General features: G+C 47.7%; 1 protein-coding gene and 1 pseudogene across 1 annotated transcript in view; both read right to left on the bottom strand.

Annotated features, from left to right (window-relative positions):
• Positions 1–1,755: 1,755 nt before the first annotated feature.
• Positions 1,756–4,607, bottom strand: LOC136309357 (large ribosomal subunit protein uL1 pseudogene; annotated as a pseudogene).
• A 5,549-nt stretch (positions 4,608–10,156) lies between these two features.
• The window catches only part of WDFY2 (WD repeat and FYVE domain containing 2), a 199,556-nt gene continuing 189,580 nt past the window's right edge, over positions 10,157–20,132 (bottom strand). Inside the window, exons 10-12 of the mRNA XM_066234063.1 lie at positions 18,843–18,973; positions 16,507–16,615; positions 10,157–15,451 (exon numbers count right to left, since the gene is read on the bottom strand). Coding sequence (XP_066090160.1) covers positions 15,422–15,451; positions 16,507–16,615; positions 18,843–18,973 — 270 coding nt within the window. The 3' untranslated portion in view covers positions 10,157–15,421. The remainder of the gene's footprint in view (positions 15,452–16,506; positions 16,616–18,842; positions 18,974–20,132) is intronic.

Genomic DNA, 20,132 nt, shown 5'->3' with positions numbered 1-20,132 from the left:
GTTGCTTAGATATAATACAAGATTTGGAAAACAAGTCTGCTCATGGCGGAACTAGTGGTAGGAGGGAAGTTAATAAACTACGGAACACCAGTACGAGGCAGCTGTTCAGACCTGAAAACTGCCATCTATAAACACACAGGAAAGGAGAATCGTCTGCACTGTATCATTAAATGATGTCAGGTTCTAAAACAGTACACACCTTATGAAGGCATTTCTGCTACAACATGAGGTGCACACTGGTGCTCTGTGGTGTCCCCGGAGAGCTGGCTGCAGGCCTGGCCCGAGGAGCACATGTGGCATGGATCTGGGAGGTTGTGCTGTCTCCTGTTTAAATGTGGGGTCGGGGCTACTCTCAGCAAAGCACGCCAGCAAAGACTCAGGCCGGGCTGCTGGGAGAGGGCGGCTTCTCATGCTTCTCACTTCCCAACGAGAAATAATGCTCAGTGCTCCTGACAGGATGTGGACGTGCTCTGTGGACTCAGAGAGCCCCCTAACTTCCTCTGCTCCCGGGTGCCTCACCCGGCAGCTCTGTGTGGCCGTAAGCAGTGGGTGTCCTGTGGGGCCCAGTGGTGCAGTCTCCCTGTTCACTTGAGCCCAATACTCCAGGGGTGTTCCTTGTGTGGCTAGAGTGTGCCCTCCTGTTGTAGTTGAAACTTGACTGTTATTGGCATGTCAATAAGTGGGATTGACCCCAGACTGACTGGCTGTGAGGAGTGGCTGTGACTTACAGTGGAAATGTGGTTGTATGGGGAATGACCCACGCAGTGGGCTTTGCTCCAGAAGGGCTCTGTTGCCTTCCTAGCCCACCTTTTGGGTGTGTCATTTGTGGAACTAACTGGTGGTGCTCTGGTGTGGTCTGAAGCTGGTCACCAGGCACGCTGATTGTGGGGCCTCCTGGGAAGTTCTCTGGTGTAGGCCCAGGTCAGCCACTGCCTGTGCCCCACGTGGGGCCACCTGGTAGGAGCTAGAGTGCTCTGTTGTTGGTAGCTGCTTGTGCTGGGCTTGTAGGTACCTGGGAGAGGCTATGCTTTGAACCAAGGCTGGCTGCCACTAGTTCCACGTGGGGGGCCACTTAGCAAGAGATACATGGCATACTGAGGCCAGCCACTTTGTGTTTGGGGTTTGTGGACCTTTCAGAGACTTTAAGGAAGTCTGCAGAATGGTGGAGGCTGGTCACTTGTGAGGAAGTGTTGATGAAAGAGGTTTGGACCTGTGTGTAAATTTGATAGGTCAGGGATCTTCTTAGGAAATCACCAGGGTGGGGTGAGGGGTGTTATAGACCGTTCGATTGAAACTGACATATGGAACCAGCCTGTGTCTGTAGGCTGGGTGGGTGGAGGGCTTAGCAAAGGAATATCTGCTGCACTTCTGTCTAGGGGACAGCTGCCCCTGGAGCTCTCCCTCTGAAGCCAGACAATTCAGTTCCTCCCCTGTATGAGCCTGGAGCGTTGTCAGCTAGTGCTCATGCACTGGAGCTCAGAGCGAGTCTGTTAGTGTGTAAGCCCATGCACAGTCCCTAGGTTGCCTGGGACTCCAGCAGCCTTCTGTCTCACTCAGCCACAACTTCTGTTGGTTTTCACAGCCAGGTATTGTGGGACCCCTCTTTCTGGCACTGCTACTTCAGGCTGGGGAGCCTAGAGTGGGGTTGGGACCCCTTGAACCTCAGGGTGGACCTCTGTGGCTGAGATATCTCAGGGGACTGGATTCTTCCTCTTCTTTTTTTAATGGTAGCAATATGGTTTACTAAGCTGTGCCTTAGTACAGGCGCTGGGACTTGCCCATGGTGCTCTTGATGTATAAAACCCAGACATACTGCTAGTTTTGTTTGTTTTTTTTGAGCAATGGCGCCAGGAAACTGACAGCAAAGTAGATGTAGTACACAAGCTTATCACCTGTCATCTTCACATGGCCAACAGCCAGAGCCAGTCACAGGCTCTTCTTTACCTGGAAGTACGTTGTGGATTTCACTTCATCGACTCTGGCCGCCACGTTCTCACTGTGGGTCGGTAAGGAAGGCAACTTGCCAGGCTTATCAGGCCTGGGCCCAGGATTCATGGAATCTGCTCCATCAGAGACTTTGAAGTCAAAAAGGCATCATACTTCTTGTCCAGCCTTGACTAGTTTCTCATTCCTGTTGAGTCCTCAGTTCCTCAGTGTCTATGTGGGGAGTCTACAGCCTTGGTCTCATCGCTGTGCTGCTGGCCCCCAGAACACAGATGGTGCTTGTGGCAGGGGGTGGGTTTAAGTCGGATTTAACTGGGTTAAGATGCATCTGCCCTTCTGAGGGTCAGAGTTCTCTAAGCTGATCTGCAGCTCTCTAGTCTCAGAACACTCGGGGCACTTGCACTGGTTCCCGTGCAGGACTCCCTGCAACGCCTTGCAGAGGCCTCAGAGGGGACTTACTAATGCCCGCGGTGCCTCCAACTACTAAAATCAGGAAAGAGCTCCCTCTTGATGCATAGCCAACACATGTGGGTGTGGGACCAGCCCATTTCACATCTCCAGCCCTCCTACCAGTCTCGTGGTGCCTTCTTATTTATATTCTTAGTTATAGAAATATTATTATAGAAATATTCTTAGTTATAGAAGTTCTATTAATATTTAGCTGGTCATCAAGTAGTTCACAAAGGTGGTTCTATTTAGTTTCAATTTTTAAAAATTTTTTTCTATTGATAGAAAGAGAAAGAAGCATCAACTTGTTGTTCCACTTAGTTGTTCCATGATCATTTCTTGTGATCAATTAACAGGGGTCTGATACTGTGACCTTGGTGTGACAGAATGACACTTTATCCACTGAGCCACCCGGAGAGGGCCTGTTGAGTTATTAATTTTGATGTGGTTACGGGAAGAGGCAAACACGGTGTTTACCTCTCTACATTTGGCTGGAAGTCCATGTTTTTCTTTTTGCTCACTGGTATCTCCTAATTGTTCCACAATAAACCACTATAGCTTCTGTAAAAAGAAAGTTTATTTGTGATCTAAAAAAATGAAGGCCTCAGTTTAGATGATTCTGTCTCTAAAACCCTCTGATCTCATTACAGTCTCAAATGCTGTTTTCTCTAGTTTCTTTTCTTCCTCTGGTTTCACAAGAGAATGATTTCCCAATGTGCTCACTGTAGGGACATTATGTTCCCGAGGTCTGGGGTGTAGTCTGCAGCCAGGTCTGGGCCACTTGAATAGGGGGCACATGAGGGGTGTGGGCCATGGGGCCCAGCCAGGCAACACTAAGTGAGGGAATTTTCTGTAGCCTGGGGTGAGACACGCAGAGGAAGAGTGAGGTAGAGGAGTTTGGCAGAGGAAGTAAAGTTCTTCCCCTTCTTGCTCTAGTTTTCCCTAAAAAGAAGAAAATTTACAGTAGTCCAAGAACCATCAGGCAGGATACTTCGGCCAGAATCATCTGTGAGAATGCTGACCCAGGAGGGGAGTCTCAGCATGGAATCCGCTCTCAGCCTCATGGGAAAGAGCTCCCGTTTCTAAGGACAGAAGGAGGTAGAAGGCGCTCTGCAGGTGGTTTAGGCCTCAAGAGGTGGGCTGGTCTGTGTGTCCCTGCCCTGGAGCCTGGGGGACATGGGACACAACACTCTCAGAATCTAGTGAGCAGGACTTTCACCCAGCCCCCAGGGCAGCACTCAGGGACCAGGTCAGAAGAATCTTTGGTATCTGAACAGATGGAATAAATGCTATTTTGAAGTATAAAGAGAGTAGTTTATGATCCCGTTCCTTATTATTATCTTGGTATTAAAAAGAAACCAGCCACCCAAAATCTCTTCAGTTGAGACTGCTGTCCTAATCAACCATGTGTCCCTGCACCTTCTTTCTCGTAGCTGTGAGGCTGTCTACGCCAGGCTCAAGGACAAGCTGCCTCCGTGCCCCAGGGGGTGGACACCATCCTGTGGCTGGCCCTTTCCAGGTGACTTCCTCTGTGAAGGCAGCCAACCCCCTTTCCCTAAAGCACAGGCTGGGGGTGGGACTGTCCCACTTTCCCTGCGATTGTGCCTGGGCTTCCTGGTCACCATGGCCCTGCACCTGTGGGTGTGCTTTGTGATGTTCTGCACCTCTGACTCTGCCCCCACCCCTGCGTCTTTTCCACTTCTCTTTCTGAACTCAGGAGGTGCTCTGATGACAGAAGTCTTTCAGGTTGTGATCCCTGTCTTCCAATTCCTGGCTCGGGGAGAGGCGGTCCCACCCGGGAAGCCCAGGGGAATGAGCTGTCCAGCAGATTCCAGGACTCTGCTTCGCTGTGTCTGTTCAGGTTTTGGTCTCATCTGGGCAGGATCCTGTGGGGTGGAGGGTGGGGGCGGCTCAGAGAGGAGGATGCTGGGAGGAGACGGTGGCACAAGAGACGGGATGGACACTAGGGTCTCCTCTCCGGTTCTCATTCCCCATCGTGAAAAACCACCTTACCTTGAGCTGTCAGGAAGCTCTGGTGCTTCTGCAGCAAGGACGGTGTGCCCCGGCCCCGGCCCCTGCCCCTGCCTGCCAGCTCCCAACACACTGCTCTCCCCACCCGAGCCCTAGCAGCCAGCACAGGTCTGAAGACCCTCCCCTCAGCCACCTGCAGAGCTCCTGTCCGCTACCCCGTGGTCTCCCTTCTGCAGCACGGACATGACACGCTGTGGGGACCTGAGTGCAGGGCTCCTTCCTGGTCCGTGTCAGTGACATAACTGACCTGGGGCCCAAGCACAGCAGGCAGAGGTCAGTCCAGGCCCCTGTGGTTCTCACATCTTGGTTTTGTCCCCTCGCTTTTAGATCAGGAATGCGTTCCCACACACTTGCCTCTTGCTAGAACATCCCCTCGCAGCTGAGGGGAAGCTAACTGAAACTTCATGTCTGGCTCAGACATGAAGCCAGGAAGAGCTGGCTCAGACATGTCAACAGGCCAGGCCAGACCCAGGGTGGAGCCAGAACTGCCTCAGAAAGTATGAGAAGGTGCAAGGCAGGAACAAAGCATCCTTCACTCCCCCCCCCACCCCCCAAGACGCTCCTGATATGAGGAACCTACAGGGGCAGAACTTTTATTTTATTTTAAAATTAGTAAGATGATGGCTGGCAGGTTCTTTTCCTGTGTGTCTCTCATGGACTTGAGAATTCTGCATCTAAGATGAACCCACACTTGTCAGTCCCCGGGGAGCAGGGGTGGGAGGAAGCACATAGGCACTGTGCCTCTGTGCACCAGGAGGGCTCTCCCTGCCAGCCTGGGCAGAGCCTAACCAAGGGACAGTGCCTGTTCACATAAACAAATTACAGCAGGCCTAGTGTACATTTGCTCCCATTAGGAATCGCTTCAATAACGCACCTGGCATTCTAGCGCTACAGCTGGATAAAACCTCTAAACGACACCATTTGGCTTCCTGGTGTCTTCAGGGACAGTTGTAACAAATCAACAAACAGATTCAGAATATATTTACATACATTTGTGGTGTTCAAGGCAACATAAACATAACTCTTCATCGCCCAGTGGAGGAAAACTCAGGTGGGCCCAGCTAAGTTGATCACAGGAGCAGTTTCTGAGAGGGGCTCAAGGTGCTTCGATCCAGGTTCTCAGCCAAGGAGCCGCAGGAAGGGGATTTTCTGGGCGGGCGAGCTGCCTGAAAGACCAGCAAGCACTGGCTCCACTTGACTACCACCCCTTTTCTGAAGGAGGGAAGCGGGCCTCTTGAGTGCTGGGCCTGGGTGAGGCTTCACTCAGAGGTGGCTGTGGGGGAGGGCAGTGCCGTGGCCTGCTGCTCCCCAGCTGTGCCACTCACATGGTGCAGACCACTCCATTCTTTCCACCTATTCTCTTATCCGTAAAATGGGCCCCATGAGTGTTTAGAGCAGGGGTCTCAAACTTGCGGCCGTGCGGCCCGCCCACCAATTTTGTGCGGCCCGCAGACTAATCAAACTTCGTGGATTAATCTGTGGGCCAGTCTGCGGGCCGCACAAAATTGGTGGGCGGGCCCATGAAGCCCGCGAGTTTGAGACCCCTGGTTTAGAGGCTTTCCATGGCTGTAGGTGCCCTGAAGCCCCCACTTTGCCCTCGTTTGGAAAATGTATTAACTACAGGTGAAATAAAAGGACTACATGCTACGGCCCACTCACTGTCCTCGAATCCGGGTGAATGGCGGCTTACCTTTGCCTCTGACTGCTGCTCTTCTTGGGGTCCTAACAGCCAGGTGCCAGTGTGGCCTGGAGAGTTACCCCACCCCCAAATGACCACCACAGTAGGGCTTCTGGGCTGCATGTGTGGGCACGTGTCATAACTGGACAACAACAGTGGGACCACAGTGGCAGGATGATTTCCACAGATGTTTATTTAAACCATGGAGGCAACTTCGCGTTGGTAACACACATCAATGTGTTGACAACACATTGGTAACACACATGGCCGCATGTACAGTTCAGTTGGAGGGAAGCACAGTGGGAAAGTGAGCAGAGTTTACAGTTATAACATTCGGCAGCATTTGAATGTAGAACTGGATACAGATATTTTAACACTATAGGAAATTCTTGCCCTATCCCACCTGATCACATTCAGGAAGTCAATGTCAAAACTGCTTGGTTTGCTTGGTGGCCTCAGTAACAGAAACCATGTTTGAGAAGTTTGTTACAACTTCAGGCTTATTGCATTTTCAGCCTGACCCCTTCGAGAATCTTACTTCAAAAAGAAAGAAGCCCTGGCCGGTTGGCTCAGTGGTAGAGTGTCGGCCTGGCGTGCAGGAGTCCTGGGTTCGATTCCCGGCCAGGGCACACAGGAGAAGCGCCCATCTGCTTCTCCACCCCTCCCCCTCTCCTTCCTCCCTGTCTCTCTCTTCTCCTCCTGCAGCCAAGGCTCCACTGGAGCAAAGTTGGCCCAGGGGCTGGGGATGGCTCCATGGCCCCTGCCTCAGGCGCTAGAATGGCTCTGGATGCAACAGAGCAACGCCTCAGATGGGCAGGGAATCGCTCCCTGGTGGGCATGCCGGGTGGATCCCAGTCCGGTGCATGTGGGAGTCTGTCTGACTGCCTCCCCGTTTCCAACTTCAGAAAAATACAAAAAAAGAAAAGAAAAGAAAAGAAAAACACCCTAAAGTAATGCGCCCCTGCAGCCAGGGTCTGGCGAGGCCCAGACTGACGGGCCGCAGACAGGAGCATCCGCGTCCCTGGTTATGAATATAGTGGTTGGCAGGCTCCATGTGGGGTAGCACCTTCCCTGTTGTCCAGTTCGTAAGTCTCTGTACTTTTCACAGATTTTCTTTTGCAGAATGACAGTACATTGAAAAAAAAAGTCACTTAAAAAGCAAGTCAAATGGCATAAAACACAAATATGCATGAGTGCAATGGCTACCAGTGACACAAGTATTTGATCCATACGTCATATTGGTGTATGCTACAGACATAGGCTGTCATCCATTTAAATGGGGGAAAAAGTGCATATTAGTGAAAACCTTTTAAACCATGTCCCCTTTTTGTGTTCCAGTTCTCCTCCTCAGGCTTCCCAGAGAACCAAGGGAAGACAGAGGGAAGAATCATGAATATCGAGGTAAGACTCTAAACTTAACCTTTTCAATGAACCTGTAATTCCCTGACACTTTCTCTCCCAAAGAGTCAGTTACACTTTTGACTTACAGAGGTGAACATTTTAAGTTATCTGTTTTTAATGAGATGACTGACTAACTTCCACCTTTGCCATCCTAGAGTACATGCAGAAAGCAACATTCCTGCTATGACAAAAGACAAAGATGTTACAATGTGCTCCCATTTATCTGACTCGAGTCAGCCACTTGTGGTCAGACCCTGGTAATGGTTTAGGTCAGTCTGGTAATAACCAATATTCATGGGCTCACAGGATTGTGGGATTAGAAGGGATCCTAAGAACAATCATCGAATTCAACCCTTTACTCCAGGTTTCAGTTCCCATCCCCCTCCACTAACAAGGGGCCATCTGCGGTCTGCTCAAACATCCCCTGCACGGAACACAAAGGGGGGATCCCACCCCAATAGGGGACAGATCTGATTTTCAGACATTCCTTTGGTGTGTTAGGCCCCAACAGGCATCTCAGTGGGAATGATAACATTTAAAGACAAAAATACTGTATTTCCCCATATATAAGACACACCTTAATTTTGGGGCCTGAAATGAAAAAAAAAAAGTATTACATAAAGTTATTGAACTCGTTTTATTCATCATATCATTCATATAACTTCTCATCACTGTCAAAACTCCCATCCATTAGCTTGTCCTCCTCTGTGTCTGATGACGAATCACTGTCTTCATATATTGCCTCATCCTCAGTTCCATCTATGGCATTTGAAATGCCACATTGTCTTGACAATGATCTCAATCTTGATATTATCCCAGGATCTTTTCACCCAGGTACAAACTTCTCCTATAGTTGGTTTCTTCACTCTTCCTGCTGGTGTCAAATTGTCCCCAGAAGACTTCATCCATTGGTTCCACTTGACTCTCATGGCAGATTTGAAGGGTTTGTTAATGCTTACATCAAGTGGTTGGAGCTGAGATGTCAAGCCTCCAGGTATGACGGCAAGTTTTGTTTTTTGCTCTGCAGCAATCTTCTTTGTGTTTTTTGTTATGTGTGCCCTGAACTGATCAAGCACCAATAGGGCAGGTTTGTCTAAGAGCCCACCTGGTCTCCTTCTCCAAACTTTCTCAAACCAGATCTTCATCCCATCCTGATCCGTCCAACCCTTGTCATGAATGTGGACAATCACTCCTCGAAGAATGTCTTCTTTTTTTTTTTTTTTTCTGAAGCTGGAAACGGGGAGAGACAGACTCCCGCATGCGCCCGACCGGGATCCACCCGGCATGCCCACCAGGGCCAATGCTCTGCCCACCAGGGGGTGATGTTCTGCCCCTCCGGGGTGTCGCTCTGCCGTGACCAGAGCCACTCTAGCGCCTGGGGCAGAGGCCAAGGAGCCATCCCCAGCGCCCGGGCCATCTTTGCTCCAATGGAGCCTTGGCTGCGGGAAGGGAAGAGAGAGACAGAGAGGAAGGAGGGGGGGGGTGGAGAAGCAAATGGGAGCTTCTCCTATGTGCCCTGGTCAGGAATCGAACCCGGGTCCCCTGCACGCCAGGCCGATGCTCTACCGCTGAGCCAACCGGCCAGGGCCAAGAATGTCTTCTTTTGGCATTGTTTTGTGTTTGAAAATCAGCATAGGAGGCAACTTGGTTTCATTAGCACAACAAGCTATAACAAGTGTATAATGGCTCTTTTCATGTCTGCTTGTCTTCACAGTTACAGTTTCACCCCCTTCTTATCAAGAGTTGTTATTTGGGACATCAAATCGAAGGGGGGCTTCGTACATATTTGCAATCAGTCTCAACTCAAACTGATGTGTCTTCTGACATTGAATGACAAGATGATGAAAATCAAGGCCCTTCTGCTCATAGCTTTCAGGCATCTTTTGGGCAAGTCTGGTGTTAGCCCATTTCATCAGCAATTCTTCCTGCCTCATGCTGAACCATCTTTGTGGACACAGGAATTCCAAGTGCCCTTTGCTCTTCAATCCATATCTTCAATTCCCTCTCTAAATCAGGCCATTTTGCTGACTTGCCTCTTCTGGCCTTCTTCTGCCGTGGTGTTTCTTCTTCCCGTAGCCAGTCTCGGATTGATTTCCCAGTTGGAGGAGGACCAAACTTACGTTCAGCAGCACGATTTCCATTCACTTTTGTAAACTGGATCACTTTTAACTTGAATTCAGCACTGTATAAAAATCTTTTCTGAGCCATTTCCGGGCAGAACATGGCAAAACATAACCTTACCGTAAATACCAGCAACAAGTGTGAAACAATGAGCGCAAAGACAATAGGCATGGAAAAAGCAGAAAATGCAGGTAAAAAAAGCTACAACCACTGTATAAGATACACCCAGTTTTCAGACCCCAAATTTTTTGATAAAGGGTGAGTCTTACACATGGGGAAATACGGTACGAACTAAAACCCCTCCATTTATAGGTATATAGTACCTGGTTGTAAGGTTGAGCTAAAGCTTGAATATGAACATTTAAGTTTGGAATTAACCCTTTGAGTAGTGAGTTTTTTTCATGCTCGCTGACCCCTGGGAGTGAATTTTTTTCTTCAAAAAATGAAATTAGTTCCAGTTCCAGTTTTATTAACTTAAAATCATGTTTGTTTGATAACCAATTTATGGAAACAAGAAGAACATATATGTGCCTCTTTTTTTTTTTCTTAAATTTTTTTATTTATTCATTTTAGAGAGGACAGGGAGAGACAGAGAGAGAGAGAGAGAGAGGCAGAGAGAGAGAAGGGGGGAGGAGCTGGAAGCATCAACTCCCATATGTGCCTTGACCAGGCAAGCCCAGAGTTTCGAACCGGCGACCTCAGCATTTCCAGGTCGACGCTTTATCCACTGCACCACCACAGGTCAGGCTATGTGCCTCTTTTTAATGTTGCCTTACACATTTTTAAAGTAAGTTGATCGTACTCTTGATGGTAAGAAGGCACGAGGACATACATGAACATTCGTACTACTCAAAGGGTTATGAATGTGATCCTTGGGCATTGAAAGAAAATGGCTGAAATAGCAGGGACTCAAGAGTGCCAGGCCCCATGGTGAGGGGCTGGGTGTGCCCTGGGCTTGGCAGAGCCAGGCCTCTGTGGCAGCGACTGCTGAAGCCTCTTTTATTGTCACTGAATTGAGAAAAATGTTCCCTTCCACTGGGAGAGGGCCACTGTGATGAGGATTTATCATGTTTGCCACACTGCACTGAAATGACCCATTACTTGCAAGAACAATGTAAGACTGTGAGGAAAACAGAAGGCAGCAGCTGCCTGCATAAAGCACAGCTCTGCTCTTAACTTAATGCCAGTGGTCTAGAACAATCTCCTCCTGCCACAGGTCGGGGTGAGAAGCAAAGCCCAGCCCACCTGTGTAAGTATGCAATTAGTATGTATGGGAAGTTCTTCCAGGACAAGGTCAGCATGCGTGGGCTCCAGGTCCGTCCACCTCACCGCCTCCACTGGGGGCTGCACCCAGGACTTCAAAAATTAGTCACCACAGGTCATTGAGAAAAAAATTCTAGGCTTTTCCAAAGAAAATGATACCTTGACTAAAACTGATGAGCTGCTAAATAAACAAACCCCTCATGGCCAACCGTGTGCTGTCTCCTTCTCTGTAGTCAGGAGCATCTGCGTCTCAAAGTTGCAAGTGCTCCGGCTCCAGGACCACAGCTGAGCGCCTGCTCTTCCCCGCAACTCCCACCGCCTGTGCCTGTGCAGTGAGCTGATGCCAGGCTCGGGCCTTTGTTCAGGCTCTCTCTGCAGCCTGGAGAGCTGTACTTCACTCAGCTCACCCCCTAACACTCAGCTCAGAGGTCCCTTCCTCAGCAAGTCCACTGGCCCCACCTGCTGGGGGGGGGGCTATGCACAGTATCATTGAATTTATCATACTGTACAGGAACAACCCACCTATACATCTGTGCGGCCTCTGCCCAGGCCTAGCTCAGCCTGGCAAATCGACACGTGGACAGTTGAACTCATTAGAATCTCAATGATCATCTAGAGCAGTGGTCCCCAACCTTTTTTGGGCCACGGACCGGTTTAATGTCAGAAAATATTTTCATGGACTGGCCTTTAGGGTGGGACAGATAAATGTATCACGTGACCGAGACAAGCGTCAAGAGTGAGTCTTAGATGGATGTAACAGAGGGAATCTGGTCATTTTTAAAAAATAAAACATCGTTCAGACTTAAATATAAATAAAATGGAAATAATGTAAGTTATTTATTCTTTCTCTGCAGACCGGTACTGGTCCGTGGCTCGGGGTTTGGGGACCACGGATCTAGACGACTGAGTGTTAGAATGAAACTTAATTTCTGTGTTTTTCAATCAATGTGCAGATATCCATGCTTTCACATCAGGAAAATTATTTTTAAAGAGAAAAGGAATGTTTTGTTAAACTGTTTTCTTTTACTTTAAAATATAAATCTTAGTGAACGAGATCTTTGTATACAATTAAACTATTATAAAAAAGGCAAAACCAAAAAAAATCTCATTTAATATTTATATCCAGTAACTTTGATACATGGTTTAGAGCTATCTCTGCTTTAAAGTAAAAATTCAAGCCTTAAAGTAAAAATAATTTATGCTTTTAAAAACTGAATCTGCAAACATGAGAAGGTGATGTTCCACAGGAAGGGCCTGCCTGCCCCCAGCCCTCAGACAGACGGGGAGGGCGGGAGCTCCGCCTCGCGACTGCTGCGGGTCTCTGGAGAAGTGCTGTAGGAAGGGCTTTAGGCCTATGAAGATCTGCAGTCATTGTCCCACCCACTCATAACCACAGGGCTGGGGGCAAAAGAGGCGTCCCATGTGCCCACGATGAGGGACAAACCTGGTTCCTGAGCAGCGCTGGAAGTTACTCCTCCCTCTCATGCCATTACCAGGTAATGTTTAGGAATAATTGTTCTTGAAAATTCTTTTAGACTCTCTTGTTTACACCTCAGCTATTCTAACTGCCTGGTAGACTAAAGTGTTTTGTGCTTGAAACATTTTAGATCTCTGAAGATCCCTTCCAGCTTCACGATATTATGAGTCTTTGAATAATCCAAACAATCAGGTGACAAATGACCTCCTATAAAAAGGCACACAACTCCAAGTACTTATGCAGAACCACTTAGAGACCTACCCAGGCAGGTAAAGGTTCCAGTAACGTCGTATCTTTGGAGAAACTGAGGGCACACAATGGTTTTAGCTGACCAAAGAAAGAACAACCATGTGCATGATGGGCAGTCCTGCCACGTCCCCAACATGGCCGAGGTAGGCATCACTTGCCAGAGCTGCTGTATGGTGAAGAAACAGCAAAAACGTATGTAAAGTGCAAATTCAATGGATGAGACAGGGATTGTGACCGCGAAGCTAGACAGGAGGAAGCCAAGTGCTTGTGCCAGCTTCCTCTCCTCGTGAAGGAGGCCTCCGTCTCCATAAAATGCTTAGAAGACACCCAACACCAGCACATATATCTCTGAGTTACAAAAATGGTGGAGATTCAACGGAAAACTCAAGAATTCACAATATTACAGAGACACACGATTGGTTTACTAAGTGCTTCTCACCAAAACGAAGCACCCATTCACATGAGAGAAGTGAAAGGGGGCAGAGCAATAGGTACCTTGACATCTCTGTGGTTTGTGACTGTGACCCTCAATCACCAACCAAGTGTCAAGTGGTTTCCGAGAGTGGCTCTGTGACTGGGGTACAGCCGGGCTGGTAGGGAGATGACTGCCTGAAGGGTAGGTCACATAAAGAGCCACCATGCCATACCTCTGTGGTCCAACAGGGACAATCCGCTTCCCAGATGGGCTATGAGCTCATCTAGTGCTGACTCAGACCCATGCAGGCCTCTTTGGGTGCCTGACTGCTGCCTCTTACCCACTGTCTTCTCTGCTGAGAGAAGGCATGTTCCAAAGTTCAGAGGGGGCAAACAGTCATCCATTTCTATCGCTCCTTCCCAACATCACTATTTTGTACAACTTAGTAATGGCTGCAGTTCTAGTAATAAATTACAAAACAGATACACAAATATTTTAAATTTAATTCCCTTTTTAAAGCTCTCTCACAGAGCGATCATGCAAAAAAGACTCAGATTAACTTTAACAGCCTGATGGCAAGCCTGGGTAGAGTGGAAGGGGCCAGTGAAGGGAACCAGTCATCACTTCTGAGCGCACACACACACACGCCTAAAACCTGCGAGTGCAGTCCTATGGGCTGGTCTGGGCTAATGGTGCAGGTGATGACTGTCACATGCTCTGGCTGCCTGGGGACCAGCCACTGGTCCTGCTTGTCAGTGCTGCAGCAGCAGAACCATCTCTGGAAGCTCCATCCCCAGGAAGCACACGAGGTCAGTGTTAGTGGTGGTACCCAAAAGTGGCTCGTAGTAGATACTTCTCTTGGTTAGAAAGAAAAGTAATTAATGATCATGAGGGAAAAAACTGCTTTCTAAAAAAAAAAATAAGGGAGAATTTAAAGTACCACCATCAAAAAAACCGTCAAATCAGATGTGAACAAGACAATGTGGAGGCAGGGCCTGGATAGAATAGGCGAGTTAACTGGTCTGTTTTTCTGCACGGTTCTCCTTACCCTGGTAATCCCCAAGAGACTCAGTGATCTCCACAAGGCCCAACAGGTGCGGGCTGACCGAGGTCGCACATGGAAAGCGCTCAGAACGGGGTGGGTGCAGAGCACATGCTTGCCACTCAGTGAAGTTCTATTGTTATTGGTTACAGTAAGATTTTAAAAAGGGTGTCAACACCCCAAGTTGAGTCACTACACATAAGAACACTTCGCTTTATCAAATTGATTGAATTCCCTTAATATTAGAGATCTTCAGGTCTATTTTCTAAAGCCCTTTTTCACATTCCCAACAGGAACACATCATGAGCTGTAGGATTCAGTACCTTTTAGTCTAAGATCACACAGTTTTGGTATAGAAGTATGCAAACTGTTCCGGTTTTAAAGGGGAAAGGAAACACAGATGGTGAGGAAGAGCACAGGATAGTCCCGCAATAGTGAACACGTGCAGGCCGAGAGGTGAAGTCAGACAGAAAAGCACGTTAAAGACACTTTTTTTAAGGACATAGAATTTTGTTATTTTTAACATGAGGCTCGGTCAATAAAATTAAAACATGAAAGGCTCAGAAGGCTCCAACTCAATTAGAAATAATCCAGGCACTGATAGTTGGAGCTCTGAGTTATAACAATCTTCGTCCGGGATGAGCACGGTTGGGAACAGTGTTCTCGTGGCCGGGAAGACAGAGAAAACAGAGGCAGAAACGCTGGTGCACTTCTGCTTGATAAGCGCATGAGTGAGTCAGATAGTACACCTCGTTCCTCGGGTGATTCAAGTCGGTGGTAGATACACATGAATGGTTTCCCAGACCTCTCACCTGGAGCGGAGTTCTATGAGAGCGGAAACACTGCGAATGAACAGTGTGGACACACACACGCTGCTGGAAAGCAGGTGAAGCTGAGGGCGACTAAACACACAGAGGAGAAAACGATGCTGACCACCTGACCCGTCCCAAGTGCAGAGACAGGGACACTGCTCCACGACGACCAAAAGTACCCAGAAGAGACAACTGCCACACCTCCAACACACAGAGCAACTAAGACGAAGTGTCAAAAAGTTAAAATTAAATGGCCCACACAGAGTTTTCAGGATACTGAAACAATGCAGCACAGCCACAGCCGGACTGTATAAACCATTTGTTAAAAAAATATCTTCCTCTATATTGTATGAACAAGATGACAGTGTCCCTCCAGGTGCTCATCCACGAGCTTCCTACCGGGTGCGCAGGTGATATGCAGACCCAGCTAGTCTCTGTCGTTTCCCCGTCTTCTGTGTCTGCTGTACAGCTCCGGTAATGATTTGGATTAGGACTATCATTTCTTGAGTAAACACTATCTTTCTGATGCCTGGGAGTGTCATCAAGATACTACTGGGGTCATATCCCACAACTGTAAAAAGAAAAAGAAGATATATAATAAACTAAAATTAAGTTACATTGAGGATAACCAGTCCTTATAGTTAAATTCAAACGAATTTTAAATTTAACAAAAAACTAAATATTATACTAAATGATTCTGAAATCTTTAAAATAGCATTTTCTATCAAAAAGTATAACATAAACCTCAAAAACATGACAATGGCAGCTGGAAAGTGTAATCCAGCTAATGGAGAATATAAGCAGACTAGAGTCACTTAGGGCGGAAGGGAACTCGGAAACATTAGGTAGCAAATCGAGATCAGGGATATGCGTTATCCTTTCCACACCTTGACTCGTTTAGTCTTCCAAACGGTTCTACAAGTGTCTCGTCTTCAAAAGTACAGAAGCTGAGGCTCCCAGAGTTTAAAGTTGCTCAAAGTCACAGAGACCTGGAAGTTTCCAAAGGGAGTTATTTTAACCACCGTATCCTGCTGTTGCCTCTTCAAATGGACCAGAATGGGCCTGGGAGGCAGAGCTCAGTGCGCTGGGCGCACCTGCGCTGTGCCTCTGCAGTTTTCAGAAAATGCTGCGGGTGTGGCCCCGTCTGTCCTGGGCCTCTGCTGTGGCAGAGTCCTCGTGGTCGGCCAGTCTGCAGAGGCACTGGAGAGCTGCCTGTGGATGAACTGATCTCACTGGGAAAAGACTTTGTTTATGACTTGTTGGCTTATTCAAGTCCCAGCACTCCTTCAATGCTCATCACAAACCCCTCCTCCTTCCTGAGGCCACACCCAGCAGCACCGCCTCCCTCTACGGAACCCTTAACATAATTCTTGTCTGCATCACTTCTCTGACCACTGCATGGGTGACCTATTACTATCTTTTTAAGAGTATGTCCCCCATGGACTAGCTGTTCCTTGCATGTCTTAGCTTGGTGCGTACAGCCAGTGCCTTGCACGGCCTCTTATGTAATAGGTTCTCAGAAATGCTCACAGCCATGGTAGTCCCTGAGCAGGTTTCCCATAGCCTTGGTGCTCCTGTGTCCTCACACAGGGCCAAAGACGGAAGGTCCTACAGGCATCATCCTACCTTAATAACCTTGTCAGTCCCTGAAGTCAGTAACCAGCCCCTGGTAGCGTCGAAATGCACGTGCACAATGTTATGTTTACTGTCATGGAAGGTGGCCGTGGGCGCACGTCTGGAGAAAGCAAAGAAAGTTTACAAGAGTGAAAAGTCATGACACAGGAATAGAGGATATCTAGGGTTAACATTAAACTCGAATTTTTTGCCAAATGTCTAGAACTGCTTCACTGTTAACAATGCTGCTCAGATCTACCTTTATTCCCTAATGACCTGCTATGATTTCTTTTTTAAGGATTCTTATATTCTTCAAAATGGGAAACATGATTAAATTTTTAAAAATCCCCTATTTGTTGTACTGACAGAGTTTATGAAAACCTGTTTCTGACAATTTATTAAAACAAACAAACACAAAATATCACAGTGCTTCGGCTAAGTTTGATCTCAAAAGGACTTGCTGGCAAAATAGTCTACCAAACACTGTTACCTGTTTTATACTTTTAAATCTACGCGTATTTTTTAGTAAGAAGGACTCTGTCAACTGCCCAGGTGCTCTGACGGCAATGCAGATCCTGCCGCAGAGAAGAGGCAGAAGAAACCGTGGTGTGGGGCAGGGGCAGAGACGTGCTGCAGGATGCAGTTTCCTCTAATCATGTTCCAGGGCTCCCACACTTCTGCAGTGGGCTCTCTGAATATATGTTTTCTTTCTTTTCTTCCTTCCTTCCTTCCTTTCCTCCCTCTCTCCCCTTTCCCTCCCTCCCTCATTTCTTCCCTCCCACCCTCCCCTCCCTCCCTCCCTCCCCCCCTCCCTCCTTCCTTCCATCCATCTATAGCTAAATCTGAGGAATAGAGCTCAACATACTTTTTAAAATGACTTTAAAATATTTACAATGAAAGAATAGGTTTGATTTGCAGTCCCAAAGACCCTCTGAATCTGTGTCTTTCTCTATAAAATGAAGAATTAAACGAGAGTAACTCTAAGATCATAGGCAGCTCTCTAATTTAATGAGAACTCACATTAATTCATTATGTATATTGAGTGAAAATAATCAGTGAACAGAAATATTTATGGAGGGGATTTTAGTTTATATTTATTATGTATAAATAAAAATGAAAACACATCAGTTAGGATTATCTGTAAAAGAATACTTTGTTTTATTAATTGGCCAAGAATTCCCTTTAAACGATAATTTACTCTGCTTCATTTTTTATTATTATTATTATTATTATTTTATTGAGAGATGGGGAGCCAGAGAGACAGATTCCCACATGCGCCCTGACCAGGATCCACCTGGTAAGCTCCCTATGGGGAGATGCTCTGCCCATCTGGGACGCTGCTCTGTTGCTTGGCAACCAAACTATTTCAGGACCTGAGGTGAGGCCACGGAGCCATCTTTAGCATCAAGGGTCAACTTGCTAGAACCATTCAAGCCATGACTGTGGGAGAGGACTAGAGAGAGAGAGAGAGAGAGAGACTGGAGGGGGAGGAGTGGAGAAGCAAATGGGCACTTCTCCTGTTTCCCTGACTGGGAATTGAACATCCACATGTTAGGCTGACACTCTACCACTGAGCCAACCCACCAGGGCTGTTCATTTTATTATTTTTAATTTTAATATATATATATTTTTACTCTGGTACCTTTTAAATGTTTCTATTTACATGCAGCTTTTAAGACACCCACCTAGTCCTCAGATGACCTATACATGGTGCTGAAGGTGAGGGAGGGAGGCAGAATTAGGCAGCCATTCTCCTATGAGATCCTGCTGTATTTCACTAACAGAGAAACTTGTTTACATGTGGGACAGCTTTTGATTAGCGGACACTGAAGAGACAGCATGGATTTGTTCTACCTACTAAGCACACTGAGATGCAGTAACCTAAGGTCCTGGGTTTCTGGGCAAGACTGACCAGCAACTGGGAGTATTTGTTTCTCAGGTGAAGTGACTTAGTTCTTCTTGGAAAATGAAACCCCTGGAGCCTGGGGGCTGATTCGGCTCCTGCGAAAGACACCAGCAATGGCTGGGCAGTGACCGTGGCTCCTGAACTCCTGGGCACTTCTCAAGGAAATGAGTACAGGAAAGCTCTGCTGGAAGAACATTTGTTTGCAATGCACATACCCCTGGGGTTGAGAGCACAGGCATGCACCTTCTGTGTGTACTCTCTCCTCTCCTACCCCACAAGAGAACACAGTCTCTCGGTGGAAAGGAGGGCTTTGCCTGCTTGTCATGATCTGTATTCTAAACCAGCAAGAACTAGGGCACAAATAGTCATGGCTGTGGTGCTGGGTGCAGCTCTCAGACCACATTCTCTCAACCCTGACAATCTGAAGACTGCTGGAACTTACTCTTCATCTGTGATGGCCTCGTGGCAGCTATCGCAGACCCTCACTTCAAACTCGAAGCCCATCAGAGGAATGGAGGAGCGTTTGGAGCTGCACTTGCCACAGACGGCCTTCCCACACTTGCGGCAGTGGTGCTGGAGGGAGAGAGAACAGGTCCCTGTTAAGGCCACTGTGGCTTGGTGGCTCCAGGTAGGCGCAGGGGCGGAGAGCATTCAGGTGAGAAGCTAAACAAGAGTGCCCAGAAAACTGAAAGGAACACACCAGGTGAGTTATCTTTTTGGACTGTTTATTCAGAATGAGGACTGCTGGGAAACACATCTGACTGCCACCTCCCCTCCTGCCCCCTTCCTCCATTTAAAAAATTTATTGGTTGATTTTAGAAAGAGGAAGGTGGAGAGAGGGAAAGAGAGGGAGAAAGAGGAAGAGAGAGGGGGAGAGGGGGAGAGAGAGAGAGAGAGAGAGAGAGAGAGATGGAAACATTGATCTGTTCCTGTCTGTGCCCTGAACGGGGATTGAACTGGCAACCTTCAACCTTTGTGTATCAGGACAATATTCTAACCAGCCAAACTATCTGGCTAGGGCAGGGGTCCCCAAACTACGGCCTGCGGGCCGCATGTGGCCTCCTGAGGCCATTTATCCAGCCCCCGCCACACTTCCGGAAGGGGCACCTCTTTCATTGGTGGTCAGTGAGAGGCAAAGCAAGGCGTCACTCATGTACAGTACTACTTCCGGTGATGTGGAACGCACGCGTCACAGCTCCAGAAACGCATCATATCACTTGTTACGGCTAGCAGTGACAAATATGGAACCGGACATTGACCATCTCATTAGCCAAAAGCAGGCCCATAGTTCCCATTGAAATACTGGTCAGTTTGTTGATTTAAATTTACTTGTTCTTTATTTTAAATATTGTATTTGTTCCCGTTTTGTTTTTTTACTTTAAAATAAGATATGTGCAGTGTGCATAGGGATTTGTTCATAGTTTTTTTTATAGTCCGGCCCTCCAACGGTCTGAGGGACAGGGAACTGGCCCCCTGTGTAAAGAGTTTGGGGACCCCTGGGCTAGGGCAACCCTTCCCCATCCTTGGCCCTCTCTGGTTGTCATCACTAGGAACTCTAGCCGAACCACCCAGCAGTCAGGTTAGCTTAAAGCTGGGTATACTAAGAAGTGCCATCTGCAGAGGTTAGGCTGTCTGATAAAGGGGAACATGAATGAACCCTCATTCATCCCCGTGGCATATACTCTGGCCATGTTCAACCTCAGTGAGCAATGAAATCAACACCTGGTTTCCT

Source organism: Saccopteryx bilineata, chromosome 6, assembly GCF_036850765.1.
Source record: "Saccopteryx bilineata isolate mSacBil1 chromosome 6, mSacBil1_pri_phased_curated, whole genome shotgun sequence".
NCBI lineage: Eukaryota > Metazoa > Chordata > Mammalia > Chiroptera > Emballonuridae > Saccopteryx > Saccopteryx bilineata.
This window is presented reverse-complemented; position numbering and strand designations above follow the sequence as displayed.